The sequence below is a fragment of the Melanostigma gelatinosum genome (assembly GCF_949748355.1).
Source record: "Melanostigma gelatinosum genome assembly, chromosome: 7".
Lineage (NCBI taxonomy): Eukaryota > Metazoa > Chordata > Actinopteri > Perciformes > Zoarcidae > Melanostigma > Melanostigma gelatinosum.
In genome coordinates, this window is record NC_136640.1 from 3,525,587 (window position 1) to 3,542,852 (window position 17,266).

General features: G+C 46.2%; 2 protein-coding genes across 2 annotated transcripts; one reads left to right on the forward strand and one right to left on the reverse strand.

Annotated features, from left to right (window-relative positions):
• Positions 1-512: 512 nt before the first annotated feature.
• sgpp2 (sphingosine-1-phosphate phosphatase 2) lies at positions 513-10,611 on the reverse strand (the record flags this gene model as incomplete). Its single annotated transcript, XM_079272260.1, has 5 exons — positions 10,319-10,611; positions 8,556-8,717; positions 3,024-3,203; positions 1,356-1,445; positions 513-1,058 (listed from the first exon to the last, which is right to left on the reverse strand). Exons 1-5 carry the CDS (start codon positions 10,544-10,546, stop codon positions 513-515), a joined length of 1,206 nt encoding a protein of 401 aa, XP_079128386.1. The 5' UTR covers positions 10,547-10,611.
• Positions 10,612-12,204: 1,593 nt separating this feature from the next.
• Positions 12,205-15,182, forward strand: rnf228 (ring finger protein 228). Its single transcript, XM_079272650.1, has 2 exons — positions 12,205-13,426; positions 14,132-15,182. Exon 1 carries the CDS (start codon positions 12,620-12,622, stop codon positions 13,388-13,390), a length of 771 nt encoding a protein of 256 aa, XP_079128776.1. The 5' UTR covers positions 12,205-12,619; the 3' UTR covers positions 13,391-13,426; positions 14,132-15,182.
• Positions 15,183-17,266: the final 2,084 nt, after the last annotated feature.

Here is a 17,266-nt window from a genome sequence, read left to right on the forward strand (position 1 = left end):
TTTTCAAAGAGGAATTCTTGCAGCCACTAGCCTCCCATGTGAAAGCCGGATAACGAGCCGTCTTGTAAGTGTTTTCTGACACGTGCTCCGGCATTCCTTCAAACTCCACTGCAGCAAAAACGAGGGTTAACTCCTTCGGTACACACACACACACAAAGCTGCTCAAATTGATGGAGCAGATGACAAACGACTGGTGCCATTGAAAGGAAGTTGCCACGTTTAAGTTTCGGTCAAACTGGTTTCGATCGACTGGTTTGAGCGCGTCTGGCTCAAGGTGGGGTTCTCCCAGTTGAAGTAAAAGGGAACGAGCCTGGGAAAACATTCTAGATGTGTTGCTTCATTGCACACCGTGTTACAGCCCGGACTACTTAGTCAAATAATGATCGAGTCAAAAAAATGTCATTGCAAAAGATTTTATTTGCTATCTGTTCAGTCACAGCTGTTAACGTGTAAAAAAACATTGGAATAAATATTAAAAAGGTACATTTGTTATGGCAAGTTCAAATCATCGGTCATAGCAGCCCCAGTAGAATAAACACTCGATTGACTAATATAGAATTGACAAGTCCAACAGATGTGTACGTGATGAACTTGTACGGCACTTCTATCTCCCTCCTCCTCCTGGCACCGCCGTCGCTTCTCGGCACGCCGTACCACCAGTACAGCGCCTGCAGGCTCACCGTTTTCACCACCAGCCGAGTTCCCAGTAACGCCGCGCCTCCCACGAGGAAGCGGGCGCCACCTAGCGCCAACGCGTTGGCCGTGAGCCCGGGTAAGGGTACGGGCAGCGCCCCCTGGGGCTCGAAGGTGTGCCCCAGCTGCTGGTTCACCCAGTAGCCCACGGAGCAGCCGGCCCCGGCTCCCAGAATGGTGGTGGTGTCCCCCCGCGTGGTGGTGTAGCGGTCCAGCTCCGGGTACGTGTAGCTGAGGAGGAGCGGCAGCGTCAGCGCCGCGATGGGGGAGACGGAGCTGGTGAGCTGGAAGCGGTCGAAGGCCTCCCAGTACGGGTAGGTGAGGAACAGGATGACGGCGGAGATCAGAGCGCCGCAGATCACATCCTGAGAGCACAATAATGAGACAATAGTTCAGATGTATCGATACCACTCATATGTGTGTCAATTAGTGAGCTTTAGAAGTGGATTTTGTGCTAACTGGCCGCTGGTTTTAGTATTTTTAGCCGACAGATATTCGAGAGGTATCAAACTTCTCTTCTAACTCTCAGGCAGGATGCAAAAATCATATTTCTGTATATTTAGGGAGACAAATTATCATCAAATCAGAATTTCAGCCCCGATAGATGTGATACATATGAACTTAAACGTGTGTGTGAGAGAGACAGAGAGAGACTAGCTTACCAGCACTGAGTGCATGCCAGTGTAGAGGCGGCTCAGACACACCAGAGCTGACAGCGTCAGAGCGATCAGCAGACCCACCTCGAACTGGAACTGGGACACAAACACACTTTGATCACAAACCAAAATCTGTGACAGTGGAAACGTTACGCGTCACATGAAAACATTCCTCAGTAGAAACACATTTGTCATTCAGCAGTTTGTTCTTTTTAAAACCTTCCTGATCAAATCATCCGTTCGTCAATCCTCTTAATGGCGACGTGTAGCTCCTCTGTCGGGTTGACGTAGTGCCCCTCATCAAGCCGCTATTCCTCTAGTGTCCCTCCATCCTCTCTGCCCTCCCTCCCTTTACCTAAAGCAGCAGGTTTTTGTCCCCCCCCTCCATTTCAATAACAGTGAGAAGAGAGGCCTTGTGTATTCATTCACCTCCCCCCTTTTTTTTTCTTCCTGTGTCTTTTCCTGTCTTTTGCAGCTGGAAGCCTATTCACTGGTAGTTCATGAAGAGATTTTTTTTGAATGGCCACAAAGGATGGCGGGGACAGGAGGGAGGTGGGGGGGGCACTCTGTGATTGACTGTCGTGACCTCCGACCTGCTCCGGGGGAACCGGGCGAGCTGCCCCGAGGCCTGGTGGCTATTCAGGAGCCTCTCCGCTGCAGCTCATCTACGGCTCCTTTTCTTTTCAGGGGGAATCCTGGAGGAATTCCAGGCCACAGTTAAGTGCTCTACTGTACGCTTCGTCTGACCTTGAGAACGGCAGTGCGAGAACATTATAGTTGCTGTGATTTCACCACAAATCAAGCAGACAGCTGCCGAGGCTGTAAAGCAGGATTGGGCATTCACTCGATCCTTCATTAAAACACAGTGCGTGATTAAGACGGCCTGGGATTGAGCCACTGAGTGTTTTATTGACTTTGCAGTCGAGCGGGAGACATAAAGAGGGGAAGAGTCGGGAGGAGGAGGAGGAGACGTGGACTGACAGTCATTGACTCGGTCGAGTCCATCAGAAGAGCAAACGGCGGCCGGGTGTGACTGATGGTGACTGCTGGCCCCGCCCCTCCCTGCCCATTGTCCAACGGCTCAGTCGGGACCCTGTGATGGACAGCGGGGCCACTCCCTTCCATCCCACTCTGCTCCCAGGGAGCCGCCCGCCGTCCACACACTCCCAGTGCCTCAAACTAACGTTCACAATTTTAATTAGAGCGAGAAGCGGCTCATTCGGATCGACCGATTTAACACCAACTGCTGCCTCGCTAATCCTAAATCCATAAACTTCAGTAGCAATTTAATAGCACAGATAATGACACAGTTACGGTGAAACGTACACTCCACATCCTAGTTGTAAATCCCCACTTATTAGCTTTGCTGAGCTTTTAAACCACGTCTGTCTTACATGGCCTACCTTCTCCTTGTCTGCTTAAAATGACTGTTTCCACACAAGACAGGGTTGTCTGTGTAGAACTTCACTCACATGAGGTGGTTGTGACCCTCGTCTTGGTTCAAGAATGATCTCTTTGGTCATTCTTCACCATCCGCTCACTCTGCTTGATGACTTTGACTCAACCGCATCATTTGTTACACACGAGGCTACTGAGCGTTTTTAAGTGCTGCATCTCAAAACTGAGGAGTCATTTTTCATGCCGTCTTACTGAATTTAAATCAGCGACGCTCACCTGTATCCTGGACGGAGCGCTCAGTAACACCGTGAAGGAGATGGCGGTGGCGGCCATGGCGTGGGTGGAGGGCAGCCCGTATTCGGCCGCGATGCGCGGCTCCAGCTTCACCACGGGGGGCGAGAGAGGGCGAGGCAGCCTCAGCGTGTCCTTCATCACCTGGCCGACGTACATCACCAGCTGTGAGAGGAGAGAGGACCAGATATCTTTTATTATATCCAGGTGGCATTTCTATTTTTAATCTTGCAATAATGTTATGTATTATTTGGGGAAAACACCCTGAATTTGCAACACTTGCAAACGATAAGGTAGTACAAAATGTAAATGTACTTTGGTGTTTAATAATTATTACTTCTTCACTGAAGATTTCATTACATTTTATTAAAAAAAAAAAAAAAGCAGCAATAAATCGACTGCATCGTTGCAATTAAATAGCAGAAAGGACAGAGAGCTGCAGAGTGCTGAAACTAGAGGAAGATGATAAAATAATGAGTAGAGGAAGCAAAGATAAGGCTATGCTCTAAGACTTACCACACAGTTATGAATAAGTAATCTCCGTTCCCACCCCAAAAGAAAAGACTAAGAGTGGCGATCCACCTCTGGTATGAAGTGCAGATGCTGCAGTCATACAGAAACTACATCTACTGTAAGAAACTGAGAATTGAAGAAGGCCGGATCTGCTGACACAGCGTCTTCAGCTGGCGCGGGTCAGACAGAGGGCTGACAGAATGACACACTCAGTGCAAGGTGTGTGTGTGTGAGATGCTGTATAGGTATCCGTGTGTGTGTGTGTGTGTGTGTGCCCTGCCAAATGTGCTGCCTATTCTCTTTCATGAGATCCCCAGCGGCCCTCGGAGGGGCGGCCTGCTCCGGCTCCAGGTTTATTTAAAGCTCTGCCGTGTATATTTAATGAATGGCTGTCTTAGCGAGGAGCAGGGAGGCAGCGCGTGCAGAGCGAGCTCAGGATGCTAATGTGTGTGTTTAAGGGAGAGAATGGAGAGCTTGGCATTACCATCGCGACTGACACTGTCATCAGGAAATGCTTGTTCCCATGGCAAATGAGATATATATAAAAACAGTCAGCTGACCCGCCGTTAGTGCAGCCACTTGTGGACGTATAAAAGGCCCACAGATAGACGATGGAGCACACAGAACGGGGAAGAAATCGGTGAACACCAGAACATTACACTCTCTTCCCCAAACTGTGGGTATTAATAGGCTGCACTGGAGAGTGGCGGCAGAGGTTTTGGAACAAATCTCTGCAGGGATGTGCTCCCATTCAGGCACAAGAGCGAGGTCCAAATATTGGGCGGTAAAGCTCGACGGCAGTGTTTCAGTGCATCCCAGAAGGCGATGCATGGGGCTGAGTTCAGGGCTCAGTGCAGGCCAGTTCTTCCCAGCGTCTGCATGTAAGAAGTGGACGGATTCGTTGTGATGTCACCCATTGGTTTGTGGACTGCCCTAAAGCATCCCCTGCTTTATGGTCTGTGTGACTCTAAATGGACCATAATGTACTAAATGAACATCATGCTGTATTGAAGAAGACTTGAAACTAGAGAATGAGACCATAAACTCATGTTTACAATGTTTACTGAGGTAATAAATCAAGAGAGAAGTAGAGTCATTGTCTCATAGACTTCTATACAACCAGACTTCTTTTTGCAACCAGAGCAGACACTTTGGGAAAGGCAGAAGATTGATGCGACTCCCATATTTGTGCATTAAGCACAGAGTTGGAGACCATTCAATCTCAGAACCCATCGGTCTGACGACGGACACGTTTTGTGGGAGCGAGGGGCTGCATTTCTGGGGTTCCGGTGAGATGCGAGACTGGAGTTGGAGTTGAGAGACGACCTGTACGACTGGGTTGTTTCACAGTTTACGAGATCATTTTCAACCAATAAAAAGCTAAATCATCGTCGGATGATGGTCCTCAGATTGCATTTCGGTCAATGCGTTCCACCTATTTAGCTCTCCAGAGGGTCAGTTTAACCAAAACTTGCTCAATTTCAATTAAATGTATTTGTGTAGCCGAATATCAGCAATAGAGGGCTTTACAATCTGCACAGCATGAGACATCCTCCATTCCAGTCTCCAGCTCCATACTTGGAATTTAGCATCTTTGAAAAGCTGAATCCTTATTTTACATCTCTCCTTGTCTTCTACAAATGCATTAATATGAAGTTTATTATTACAAATATTGGCATCTACATACACTGTATCTACACGCGTGCACCCAGCCAGAATAATTGGCACCATGAGGTGGACAATAAACAGAGGACAGACAACGGTGAACCCATTTAGCGCGTCTGACCCCATGTAGTCACACAACAAGCCATGCTGTGTGCACATCATGCACTGTGCCCCGCCCCCCCCCTGCCTTCACACAATGAATCTGCCTCCCAGTTCAAGTGCTCGCATGATATGATACCCTCGCCCTCCCCACCCCCTCCCCACCATCAACACAAACATTATATTCAACCGAGCGTCTCATTGGTGTCTTTGTACAATTCACATCAAAAGGACTGACCCAGGGTAAGTCTGGTCACATAAAGGGAAGAGTTAAAGGCAGGTCAAGACACACACACACACACACACACACACACACACACACACACACACACACACACACACACACACACACACACACACACACACACACACACACACACACACACACACACACACACACACACACACACACACACAGAGAGAGTTGGGCTTGAGTGTGTGTTTCTTCGTGAATAAGTGTATTGATCGAGGCCGCCAGTGCAGCTTTGGACTTTGATCTGTCAACATGTGGATCAGTGTGTGTGTGTGTGTGTGTGTGTTTGGTAGGGTAGGGTAGAGTTAGGGCTACAGGTCACTGTTTGTATGGAGAAAAGACACAAGATGTTTGTTTTGTGCCACAGCAACATGATTGGCTGATTTGGTTCCCGGTTCATACTTTGGACCACCAAGGTGCCGGTAACTTAAAGTTGTGTGGATAAAATGACATCTGATGATCGATCTGTGCACACAAAGCAGGAACAGATCTGAGACATGTTTGCTTCATAAAGATCTTAGCTTTTGATAGTAAAACCAGCAGAAGTTTAACTTCACTGACTGTAGAACTCATCAACAGCACATAGAGGTCCATTTGTACAATGGGTATTTTGGGACTCATGAACCAAGAAGTATTTTCTGCAGCTATACAAGAGTTTCTCTGTAATATCCTCACAGCATGGTCTGTTCCTGAGATAGCCTTAAGAAGGCGGGAGGATTTCTGCTGGGTCCAGTTTTAAAGTTGCACTCAGCCTTTACTATCCTGCTTATAGACTTACAATCCTCCTGTTTTCTTAGATTGCTTTTGTACTGTTTTCGGCTGAGTGGACCTTCACTTCTCCATCAATGCAAAGAAAAAAAAAAAACTGCAGCAAATGGGTTTCAAGCACTCTCAACAGTAGTTCTCAAAAGTGGGGAGCATGTGAGCGAGGGGAAATGTGAAACAGAACGTGGGACGACATCCTACGGGTATGAAAAGTGAAATGCGCCCTAAAATGTCTTAAAGCTGCATTCTCTCTAGTGTCCACCAGGGGGCGACTCCTCTGGTTGTATAGAAGTCTATGAGAAGATGACTCTACTTCTCTCTTAATTTATTACCTCAGTAAACATTGTAAACATGAGTTTATGGTCTCAATCTATAGTTCCAAGTCTTCTTCTTCAAACTAGACGATACATCAGGGTATGCTTTAGGGCGGGGCTACCTTGGGATTGACTGGTCGATATACCGCGGCGTTGTCCGGTCTGGGAGTTGTCCCTGTTTTTCTTCTTATAACTTTGTTTTCAGTTCATGAAAGTTAACGAACATTTTGGTCACCTAAAAATGTCTCATTCCGTGTTTGGATGTATTTGGCGCATTCCTAAAACTCTTCACAGTGGGCTGACGCTAATGTCAGTCAATCACACACGCCTCTGCTGTCGTTTGTGTTAAATGCCTATTAGCAAATGTTAGCATGCCTTCATGCTAAACAAAGGTAGTGAACATGGTAAACATTATTTCAGTGCCATGCATTGTTCCAACGGCACATTATCCCGAAACGCCAATAGTCCAAAAAAAAAAAAAAGAATCACAATATCACAATCACAATAGTCCCAAAATGTCCCATTGGACCGAAATCCCATTTTCCAACCAGCTTGTTATTGTCTCTAAAAATTGGCCATTGCTCAGAAAATACTCCCTGCAACAGACAGAAGCACGTGGCTAATTATTATGCAGAATAACCGTCAATATATAAATATTTTTTTCACGATAGCAAGGGCATGATCCACCCTACTCTGCTTCTGATTGGCTAGTACCCATTGCCTTCATGAGTGGGGTTGGTTAGGTTTATGTCTGACGCATAATGTGAGTCCGTAGCAAGGAGAGTGTGTATTTTCGAAGCAATATTCGTTTGTTTTCGGGATAACGGGCTGTCAGACAAGTGGGCGTTGGGTAGAATGGGACATTTTTCGGACTATTGGGTATAATGATATAATAATTGGGTATAATGAGTGTTTTTCAGTAATGGACCTGCAGTGTGTGTGCTCATGCATACAAGTCTAAATGTGCATGGGTGCGCTTCAGATGTTGCCGTGAGTTGCCAGTGTTTGCGTGAGAGACGGAGGGGAAAGAACGAGAGCGCTCGATCCCTCCGTGAACCCTCAGATAACTCCACCAGCACAATGGCAGGCTGCTGTTAGAAGTCGGGAGTGCAGGGCGATGCGCCCCGAGGGCTGACTGGCCAAATGTTCGGTCCACAGAGAGAGAGAAAGCTCAGAGCGCTGATGAGGCCGATAAAACACTCTGCTGGTAGATTAGGGGGGGGGGGAGGAGAACACAAGAGTGAAGCTGGTAATGTCTAACTACTAGAGGGAGGGCGATGAGTGTGTTTAGGAGGCTGCGGCGGGGAGTGCGAGCATGCGTGTGTGTTGGTGTTTATGTGCAGTTTAAAAAGGAGTTCAAACAGCGGCCTGGTGAAGCCAGAAGAATGGTGTCTCTTCCCCCTGGGGGGGTGGGGGGGGTCCAAACAAGGGGTTCAGACACAGGGCATCCACCCAGCGCTGGAGGCGGGGGACACAAAGGGCACAAAAACACACTGCCCATCACGCACAGTGCAGGAGAGAGGGTGCATGGCCGGCTGTGTGTCGAAGTGTCAAACTCCCTCTGGGTTCACGTTTGACGGGTTTTCAGGCCGTCTTGCCGTTATGTGCTGGACTCTGTCAGAGCAAACATCTTACAAAAGGGGAGATTTTTATTTTCGGCAATGAGTCCCCGTGTGTGGCCTCTCGCCGTGTCAAGGGCCCTCGGTCAGGCTGGCCCCAGTGGCCCCTCAGGCCTGGGGGATATATGAACATGGTGGTGTCAGAGACAGGTCACTGGAAGGGGGGGGGGGGGGAGGGGGGGTGAAAGGTGACGAGAGGGAGATGAAGAGCAGAGAGAAGAGAGGTGGCATTGTGGAACCAACGGACATCGGACCGATGCGCACATCTGCCCCTCCAGCTGTGACTTACGGTCCACATGTTGACGAGGCGTCGGCACAGGAACGGGTCCAGGCTCCAGTGGATGCACGGCAGACAGGTGATGTAGAAGATTTCGTGCCCCAGGCCCGCCGAGAACAGGAAGAGGAAGTGCAAAGGCCAGTTCCTCACCTCGTACTGAGGTCTGCTGCAGGCCTGCGGAGAATAAACACAGATTAACACTAAAGGTGATGCACCGGAAACTTCCGAAATTTTAAATCCTATCTCATCTTTAGGATGACATTTTTTGGTGTTATAGAAACATGTTTCCTCACCGCATTTAGATTAAAAAAAAACTATGATAGTAATTCAGCTATTACAGAACCATCCGAACTTTAGGATTTCCTAAATCTGGATGTCCTGAATTCAAAATAACTCTCAAAAATGGAAGCAGCGCGGTTGTTAGGCCTTCATAGCGATGACGATGAAGATGGGAGAACAACATGAACACCGAAATATAATGATTCAAAAGCTTCTCAAACGGTTTCATGACGCTTAAAATCTCCCGGATCGACTGCCAAGACGACAGCATTTGATGGAATGGTCTTCCCTCTGATGAGGGTTGATTGAGATCATTTTTTGTTGCGCATGATAAAGCTAGCTAGCCAGTGACGAGTAAGAGCCGTCGATATGACGGCTGGTCCACCTTGAGTAGCCAACCGGTGCATTCTAATCAAAAACACAGGCATGACAGGAGAGTGCTGATTGGACGATTACATTTCTAGTTCGACTTTCTTCAGTTCAGGACACACACATGAGCTCAGGAATTATTTCTGTAATAGGAAGATAGGATTTTTAAGATAAGACAAGCAGTTTGGATATTTTTCTGTCATGAGGCCCCTGAAAAGGTATCAAATGACATCCAACAGCCAACAGCGCAGCCACACCCGACGTTAGCTCCACACCGGTCAACTTTTTTGTTTGTTTGCAGCTTCTTTGTCACATTTCATCATTTATACCAGCCAGCAGTTCACAATCTGCTGGTTCTCTCTCTTCAAATGACTAAAGTAGCACACAAACAAATACCAAGCACAAATTAGTATTGCACGTGCACAAGGTTCACTCCAAAGGGAGAAACTAAAAACAGAGTGGCCAGGCATCAATGCGGGGGAGGCCTCTCGTAAAAGCATCACGCTCCAACCCTTTAAGAGAGTCATAAAACACTCATCCATCTAAAAAAAAGTCAGTTTCTTCGGTTATATTTGCATAAACTTACCACTTTGATTTGCTTTCTGTTCCTAATATATGGGATTATTTTGCAACTATTGCAGAACTTTAAAATAAATGAATTTGACTATTTGCATATGCATGAATGTACAACAATGTCCAAGCTGAACACCAGCCAGAAGGAGCTCCAATTCCCTGCACAATATCAAACCCATCCTCAACAGCTGAGCCTGTGAGTAACTCCTCGTCAACAGTCCAAATGAATAGTTTGCAGAAGAGAAGGTGCCACAGAAGAAGGTAAACATCCCACGCGGCTTGGCATTGTGCCGGTGAGGATCTCGTGGCTGACTCACCCACCCAGACAAACGAGAAAAGCCAGTCACGTTTGGTTTGCATACTATTTAAAGCTGTTGCACGTGTAGCTCTTACTTCCTAGAACCAAAATCTTAAGTTAATTTATTCATTTTTAACTAATCTCACACGTTGAAGGAACCAATGCAAATAGTAATGACTATGTGGTTTATATTTGTGAATTAAAATCACGTTTTAAGGTTAAAAGCACTTAGTGGACCAACTTGTGTCAGACTTACACGAACAGCACATCCGTTCTCCTTGTGTTTAAAGTTTGAATTCTGATCCTGGTGGTCCCGACTTCCCTCCTGCGGTCCACCGCGTGGTTCGCCGTTGTGAACCGGGGTTCCTCGCGTCCTCCCTCGGCTGCGATCATGACGCGCGGCTTCCACGAGGACGAGTCCGCATCGTCTCTGGAACCGGGCCACGAGCTCCGAGTCGTGAAGGTAAGCCAAGGACTGCAGCATGTCAGGGGTGGGAGAAAGAGGTAGGAGTGGATGTGGATACTCTGACCTACTCACGGTCGACGTTTGCACCGGGGCAGGGCGCAGAGCTCCGTACAGGTGCGGCTGCACTGCGACGCAGGTGTGCGGGGCGGGGCTATAGTGGGGAGGCTGAACAGGTGAGTCTTGCAAGTTTGTCCCAGATTTATCCGGGGATAGTTCACCTGTTATCACAAAGTATTTAAAGCACGCAGCAGCCACTTTTAGTGCAATGTAACAGCTTGCCCACAAGTAACGTGTAAAGTACAAGGCTGCAAAGTAAGCAAAACAGTGCTCCTAAACCAGGCTGATGTGGGATTCAAATGTATATATATATATATATATATATATATATATATATATATATATATATATATATATATATATATATATATAATGGTCAGTTATACAGACCATATTGAGCCAAATAATAGAGTTTAGAGTGCAACAGGTCATTCTGAGTACAGCTGTTGCAGTAGACTGCATTATTAAAAGATGATTCTCCATCATCATCAGCTTCTTATCACCATGGTAACGAGGCTGTGGAATTGGATGTAGAAGGCTTCAGGCTCTGCTGCGTTGCTCCTGCTTGTTGTCAGTCGCCCACCAACAGAGATCCAGCAATTTGTTTGGTCATTTTCTACAGAAATCACAAAACGGCAACAGAGGACGATTTCCTGTAAAGTTGAGTAACACTCAATGTGACAGAAATAGAAGAGGCTTTATTCACATGTTTACGAAAAACTCTGCAAATTGGATATGAGAATGATGTGATGAATGGAATGTCTGACTGGAGGTCGAGTTCTTTGGGTCGGTGATGCCTGTGTCCATGTAGGCGACCCCTTCATTCAGAACTCTATTCCCCTCTTGTTATAAAACTGTTCATTAACAACTTTTGCCAATTGTAGGGCTGAAAAAAACATTTTTCACTTGTCATTGTAACAAGTGTGTCTTGAAACCACATACCTGCTGTAACACTTGTTAAATCAGGACTTCAGTGATCATACGTGTCTTAGTGTTGTAAATATAATCAACAAAACTTCTGAGAACGTGTAGCCGTCAGCTTCAGAGCCAAATCTTGTGAGTGTGAGTCAGTTTGAATCATGTAAGCGCAGGGTTTCACTTCATTTGAGCCACTTCAAAGACGTGTCTGACTCCAGCTTCATTTGGTTCTTTCATGATTAGAAAAGGCTTTTAGAAAGAGCAGCATTTAAAAAATATTTTTTAAGTTTAAGTTTTTTTAAAATATCTTCTTTTAAGTCAAACTTTGTTTATTCGTGTTCAAACACAACATGTAGGCTAACAGACCTACATGAGGAGATGCCTGAAGCCACTCCAAATGATTCGTGACGTGATTTATTGAACAAATGTGGAACTTTAGAGTCTCTTCATAAACTTGACTTCCCTATTGTTATATGAATTGAATAATCGAGTCAACTGCCATTGTTCCACTCAACCCCTTGTGATGTAAGACGGTGCAGTTTGGTATTTGATTGGAACACGTTGAGTTTAGACGCTCGTTGTTACCGGAAACGACGAATCGACGCCTCCATTTGACCAAATTAGCGCATCCTGGCATGATGTGTACGCAATTGCGTGAATCCACACAGAGAGCACTGGAAACGACACAACAACAACAACAACAACAACACTCTCTCTTTAACGGGACTTTCGGGGCGACACATCATCATCATCATCATCATCATCATCATCTCTCTCTCTCTCTCTCTCTCTTTGTGGGATGCTCGGAGTCACCACCATTACGTCATCTATTCCCACACAGCCGAGCAGGAATCGAGAGCTTTTTCTTTTCTTTTTCATGTTCAACCGGGATCCCGATCATTTGGACGGAGCGGCAGCAGCTCTCTAATACATCACGCGGCAGTGGGGGAAGGCGAATGGATATATAAATATCGAAAAATAGCCCACATGAACAATGTCTGCGGGGATGATGGCGCTTCAATGAGCGGGGAGGAGAGGAGGGGGAGAGGAGGAGAGACGTGCACCGTCATCAGCATCTGTCCGCCAGCTCCCCTTTGTGTTCGCCGGAGAGCGTGAATGGCGAGAGATGACATGGCAGAGGTAGATCTGGCACCGAGCGGAGCGGAACCCCCCGGAGAGGCCTCCTCGGTGTTCCCCTACGAGGAGTACGAGTGCAAAATCTGCTACAACTACTTCGACCTCGACCGCCGCGCGCCGAAGATCCTCGAGTGCCTGCACACGTTCTGCGAGGAGTGCCTGAACACGCTCCATCTGCGCGAGGAGCGGCCGTGGCGCATCAGCTGCCCCGTCTGCCGCCACCGGACCCCGGTGCCGGATTACCGGATCCAAAACCTGCCCAACAACACCAAGGTGACGGAGGATTTCCCGCTCTACATCGAGTCGGACCCCTTGCCCCAGGACGCGCTGCCGCCGTACCCTCCCCCGCTGCACCCGGCGCTCGTCGCCCTGCGCCGGGAGGAGGCGTCGGGGACGTCCAGCGTCGGCCAGGCGACCCCGTCCACCACCGTGTCCACCGCCACCACCCTCTCCCAGGACTCGGTGCGCTACGACAGCTGCCAGAGCTGCAAGCGGGTGGCGCTGACCACCGGCTGCGTCTGCGTGATCTTCTCCTTCCTCTCCATGCTGGTGTTGCTCTTCATGGGCCTGATCTTCGTGCACAGCCACAGCATCCCGCCCTCGCCGGCGGGACCCATTTGCCTGTCGGTGGCCAGCATCCTGGCCATGTTCTCGGTGGTGGTCACGTGGCTCATCTGCTGGCTCAAGTACAGACCGGATCACGAGGCGGGCCGCTCGTCCGCCACCAGCAACTCCCGGAGAAACGCCTGACGCGGCCGCCGGCTCTGACTCTGGACGCAGGCGCTGGTGTGTGTGTGATTGTGTACATAATACTAACTGATTCTCCCGCTCCCTTTACCTTTTCTAGGGAACAAAATCTCGTCCAAAAATGGCCTTTTCTTATATAGCAAACACCCAAAAGGCCTTCGTGTTGTTTGGAGCAATAGGCGACATCGTCCTTGATAATCTTCTTCTTAAACTGTGCACTTGAATTGCCAGTATTGGCCCCTGGTGTTGGATCTCAGCTGGTTGGATGACTGAATGTGAGTGCAGTGCTTATTTCCAGGGTTTTGACTCCCCCCCCCTCCTCCTCTCCCCGCCCTTTCCTGCTATAAATGATATGCATCTCCCACAATGCCACTCACTGTATGATAACTGTCCACGAGGATCATTATATCTCAACCGAGCACTAATGTACTGTACATATATTGAATATGTTCACCTCTCAGCTGATGGATTTAGGTGTTGAGTCTCACTAAGGAGGAAGTCGTGTAAATAGCTCACAGAGAAGCAGGACTAGAAGGTGTCGTCCATCTTTCTTGATGACCTTTTGTGCTTGAACTTTTTGCCACTGTTTCCTGTTCTCTCACCGTGAACACTGCGCCTCTTCCAGCTTCTATTTGTTTTTCTTTTCTCGAAGGGATTCGCTTGTGATTTTGAAAGTGTTTGGCCACTTTTTGTGCATGTAAGATCACAGCTCTTTGTTTCTACTTCTTTTGTTTTCATCAACAGGAGGGACATCGTGCCCCCTGACTCGTGTGCCTCACCTTTGTTGCTGAACGAAGTAAAAACAAACAAACTTCACTGTAGTCATGGTCACGATGGTGCACGGGGCCTCCTGCAGCAGCCGGCGTCCAGCTGGAGTTTCAGGCAGAGATTTCCTCTTTCTGTCACATCATTTACGCAAACAGAAGCTGAAGAACCACGGAGCTGCCTCTCAAATCGCCACCTTTTTTTCATTTTACACTTATGATGAATGTGTCTCTTTGAAGAGAGGTCAGAATAGATACCATAAGCCAGGCCACCGTCAGCACCACGTTCACTCCTCTTCTTCCTCTCAAAGCCTGAGAATCTAAAGCATCATGTTTTCCAGGCCAGACCCGGTGAACAAAGGACAGATTTGGTGTCACTGTGGTTCCTCTTGAGATCGTCCGGAGTCCGAATTACATCTGCAAACGTTAGGAGCCCCACGAGCTTTGTGGCTGTGATCAGAAAGAGGCATATCGGAGAGATTCATGTGTTATTTCAGTGTATGCAAATATTACATTTGCCTAAACTAAAACAGAATAAAAATGTTTTGTCCCCCCTCAGAAATACAAGTAAAACAGAAACACTTTACTCACAAAGGCTAAAACGTGAAACTTCTTCTCAACATTACTGTGAACCCGTTGGTAAATGATGTGTGTAATCGTTGCTAATCTACTCAACTATTTATTTATTATTCTGGAATATGGAGAGAAGAGTGGTACCTTATTTGTTTGAGGAATGTGAGTTACACGCCTGTGTTGTCCTGGTAACCCTCCTCACTGGAATAAAACGACAATAAGTCAACATGATTGTTAACGCCCACTCCAATCTGAGTCCCACGCGTCAATCATCCTGCCCAACCCCCCCAAACTTTGAGATGATGCACTTTCACCCTCGTATTTGACTCAAGTAACGAGGTCAAATACCTTTTTTGTTAAATGTAAGCGTGTATTGTATTTATTTCAGAGGACCGTTTGGTTTTTAATGAGGATCTGTGGTTGTTGTTGAAGTACCAAAAAGTATTTGCACAGAGAAATGTTCCTGATGTGCTGTTTTACATACATAAAATAAAAAACACATTTCAGTAATAAAGGAATACGTGGAATATCCGGTTGCTTCCATCATTTGTCTCAGCACAGAAAAGCTCAGTCTTACATAATAACTGTGTCAACAAGCTGATCCCATCTGCACACAAGTGAAACACATTGTGTTCTTTCAATAGGAATCACATGTTAAATATCAAACCAGCGTGCCAGTGCGGGCTCAAAGATCAGATGTGCCCCCTAGCGGTAGACACACAACGCTACATGCTATTAATAACATAAAAAGAATGTGTCAGGTTGATTGCACTTCTCATGCAGGTCCAGTTGTGTAAACTTCTGGAGGCTGAAACTTGATTAAAAGTAAATACATTTTTCAATATGTTAATAAACTGTGAGGCTCCGTATAAATGAAGTCATTCATCCCTCATAAACAAACAGAATAGATAGAACAGCACCGGTGTTGACCAATCACCGTCTGATTACAGCTGACTATTAAGGACAGAAGTTTCATGGGCCATAAATTAAAGCTGTCACTACCCCCCCCCCCTTTCATATTCTCAGCAGCATGTAAACAAGTCTGTTAACTGATCAGATCACAACACTACAGACGATTGTATCAGAGCCGAGCTACAGTTACACTGATCACTGGAACCATTAAGGCGCGCGCTCGCTTTCACCGCCATCGAACAAGATGAGACGACGAGTTGTTCGTGAGGAAGTCTGGCTCACACGTCAATGGCTCTCGTTAGACATGAAGCACCACAGTCGCATAAACATACTTTACGTGTTGGCTTCTGACTTCTGTTTTTCTTGTTTTTTCCATGTCAGAAGCGACAACGTGACGTATTCAGTTTGGGGTAAAAACACTCAACTTTTACAGAAACACTCAACAAAACGCGTCAGGAGACAATTAATCATAGTTCTGACTATGATAAATACATTTATCAAGAAGTATAAGCAATATTAACCTATAATATAAACATTTGTGGAATATTACTGAGTACTGTAGGCCGACAGTTTGGAGGTACTTACTTGTACTCGGAGGAGAAATATAATTTGTACCTCACTATATTGTTTTGACTGCTGTCATTTATACTTTTCTCATCAATATTTTATACGCAACACTATGAGTTTTTAAATATTGTTGTATTAAATTACCCAACAGTGTATCAAGTTCATGAATCTGTAGTAATATTCCAATAACAGCTAAACATATAATATAATATAATAACTCTCTAAATGGGCCCATTTTACATTATGAGTACTTTTACTGTTAAGTAGTAAGCTAGTATTCTTCTTCTGATTCTCATACAGCACGTTTACTTCAGTCATGCAGGGCTGTGTGATGGAGTATATTTTCATTGCAGTACTGTTACTTTTACTTTTAATCAAAAATACTTCTTTCATGCTTGAATACAAACAATATTTACTTATAAGTCAGATAATAATTAATGATGGATGTTACCTGCATACGCACTGCTCTATAAGTAAATATTAAAGTGTTAAAAATAAAACTATGACGTCTCCTCTCGACTCACTGTAAGTCAAAAATATAAATCATGATTTCAATGACATCACCAAGTATTACCGCCTTTATCTTTGTATGAATTATTACCGTAATGGTGCGATGTTAACTGATCGATGTGACAATTGTGTGTTCGCGAAATGGCCTCGACGCACGAGCACGTGACGCAACTCATTTATTTCTCATCAAGCAGAGATTTCTGACTTTGGATTTCATCCCCCGGTAATGGATTGGACACGCGGATTCAGTGTCGCCTTTAAAGAAAGGGGCCGAGGTATGCATCGTGCCCTCCTCTGTTTTCCATTTGCCCCCTCTGGTTTTTTCTTCTTGGCTGTAATATCATATTTCAAATAAGATCACTGACACTCCCAAATCGTCACGTTCGTCAGACTGATGGCTTCAGTAGAATACAAAACAAACATTACGCTTACATCACTTACAGCCTAATAGTTCCTCCTTTATTCTGATGCTCGACCACGTGTTAACAGTGGCCTATTCACAAGTTTGCCCGAAGCCCAACAGCGCTCATGATGATTATTATCATCTTTATCT

Coding starts and splice junctions, on each gene's coding strand:
- rnf228 (XM_079272650.1), top strand. CDS start 12,620: ATGGCGAGAGATGACATGGCAGAGGTAGATCTGGCACCGAGCGGAGCG.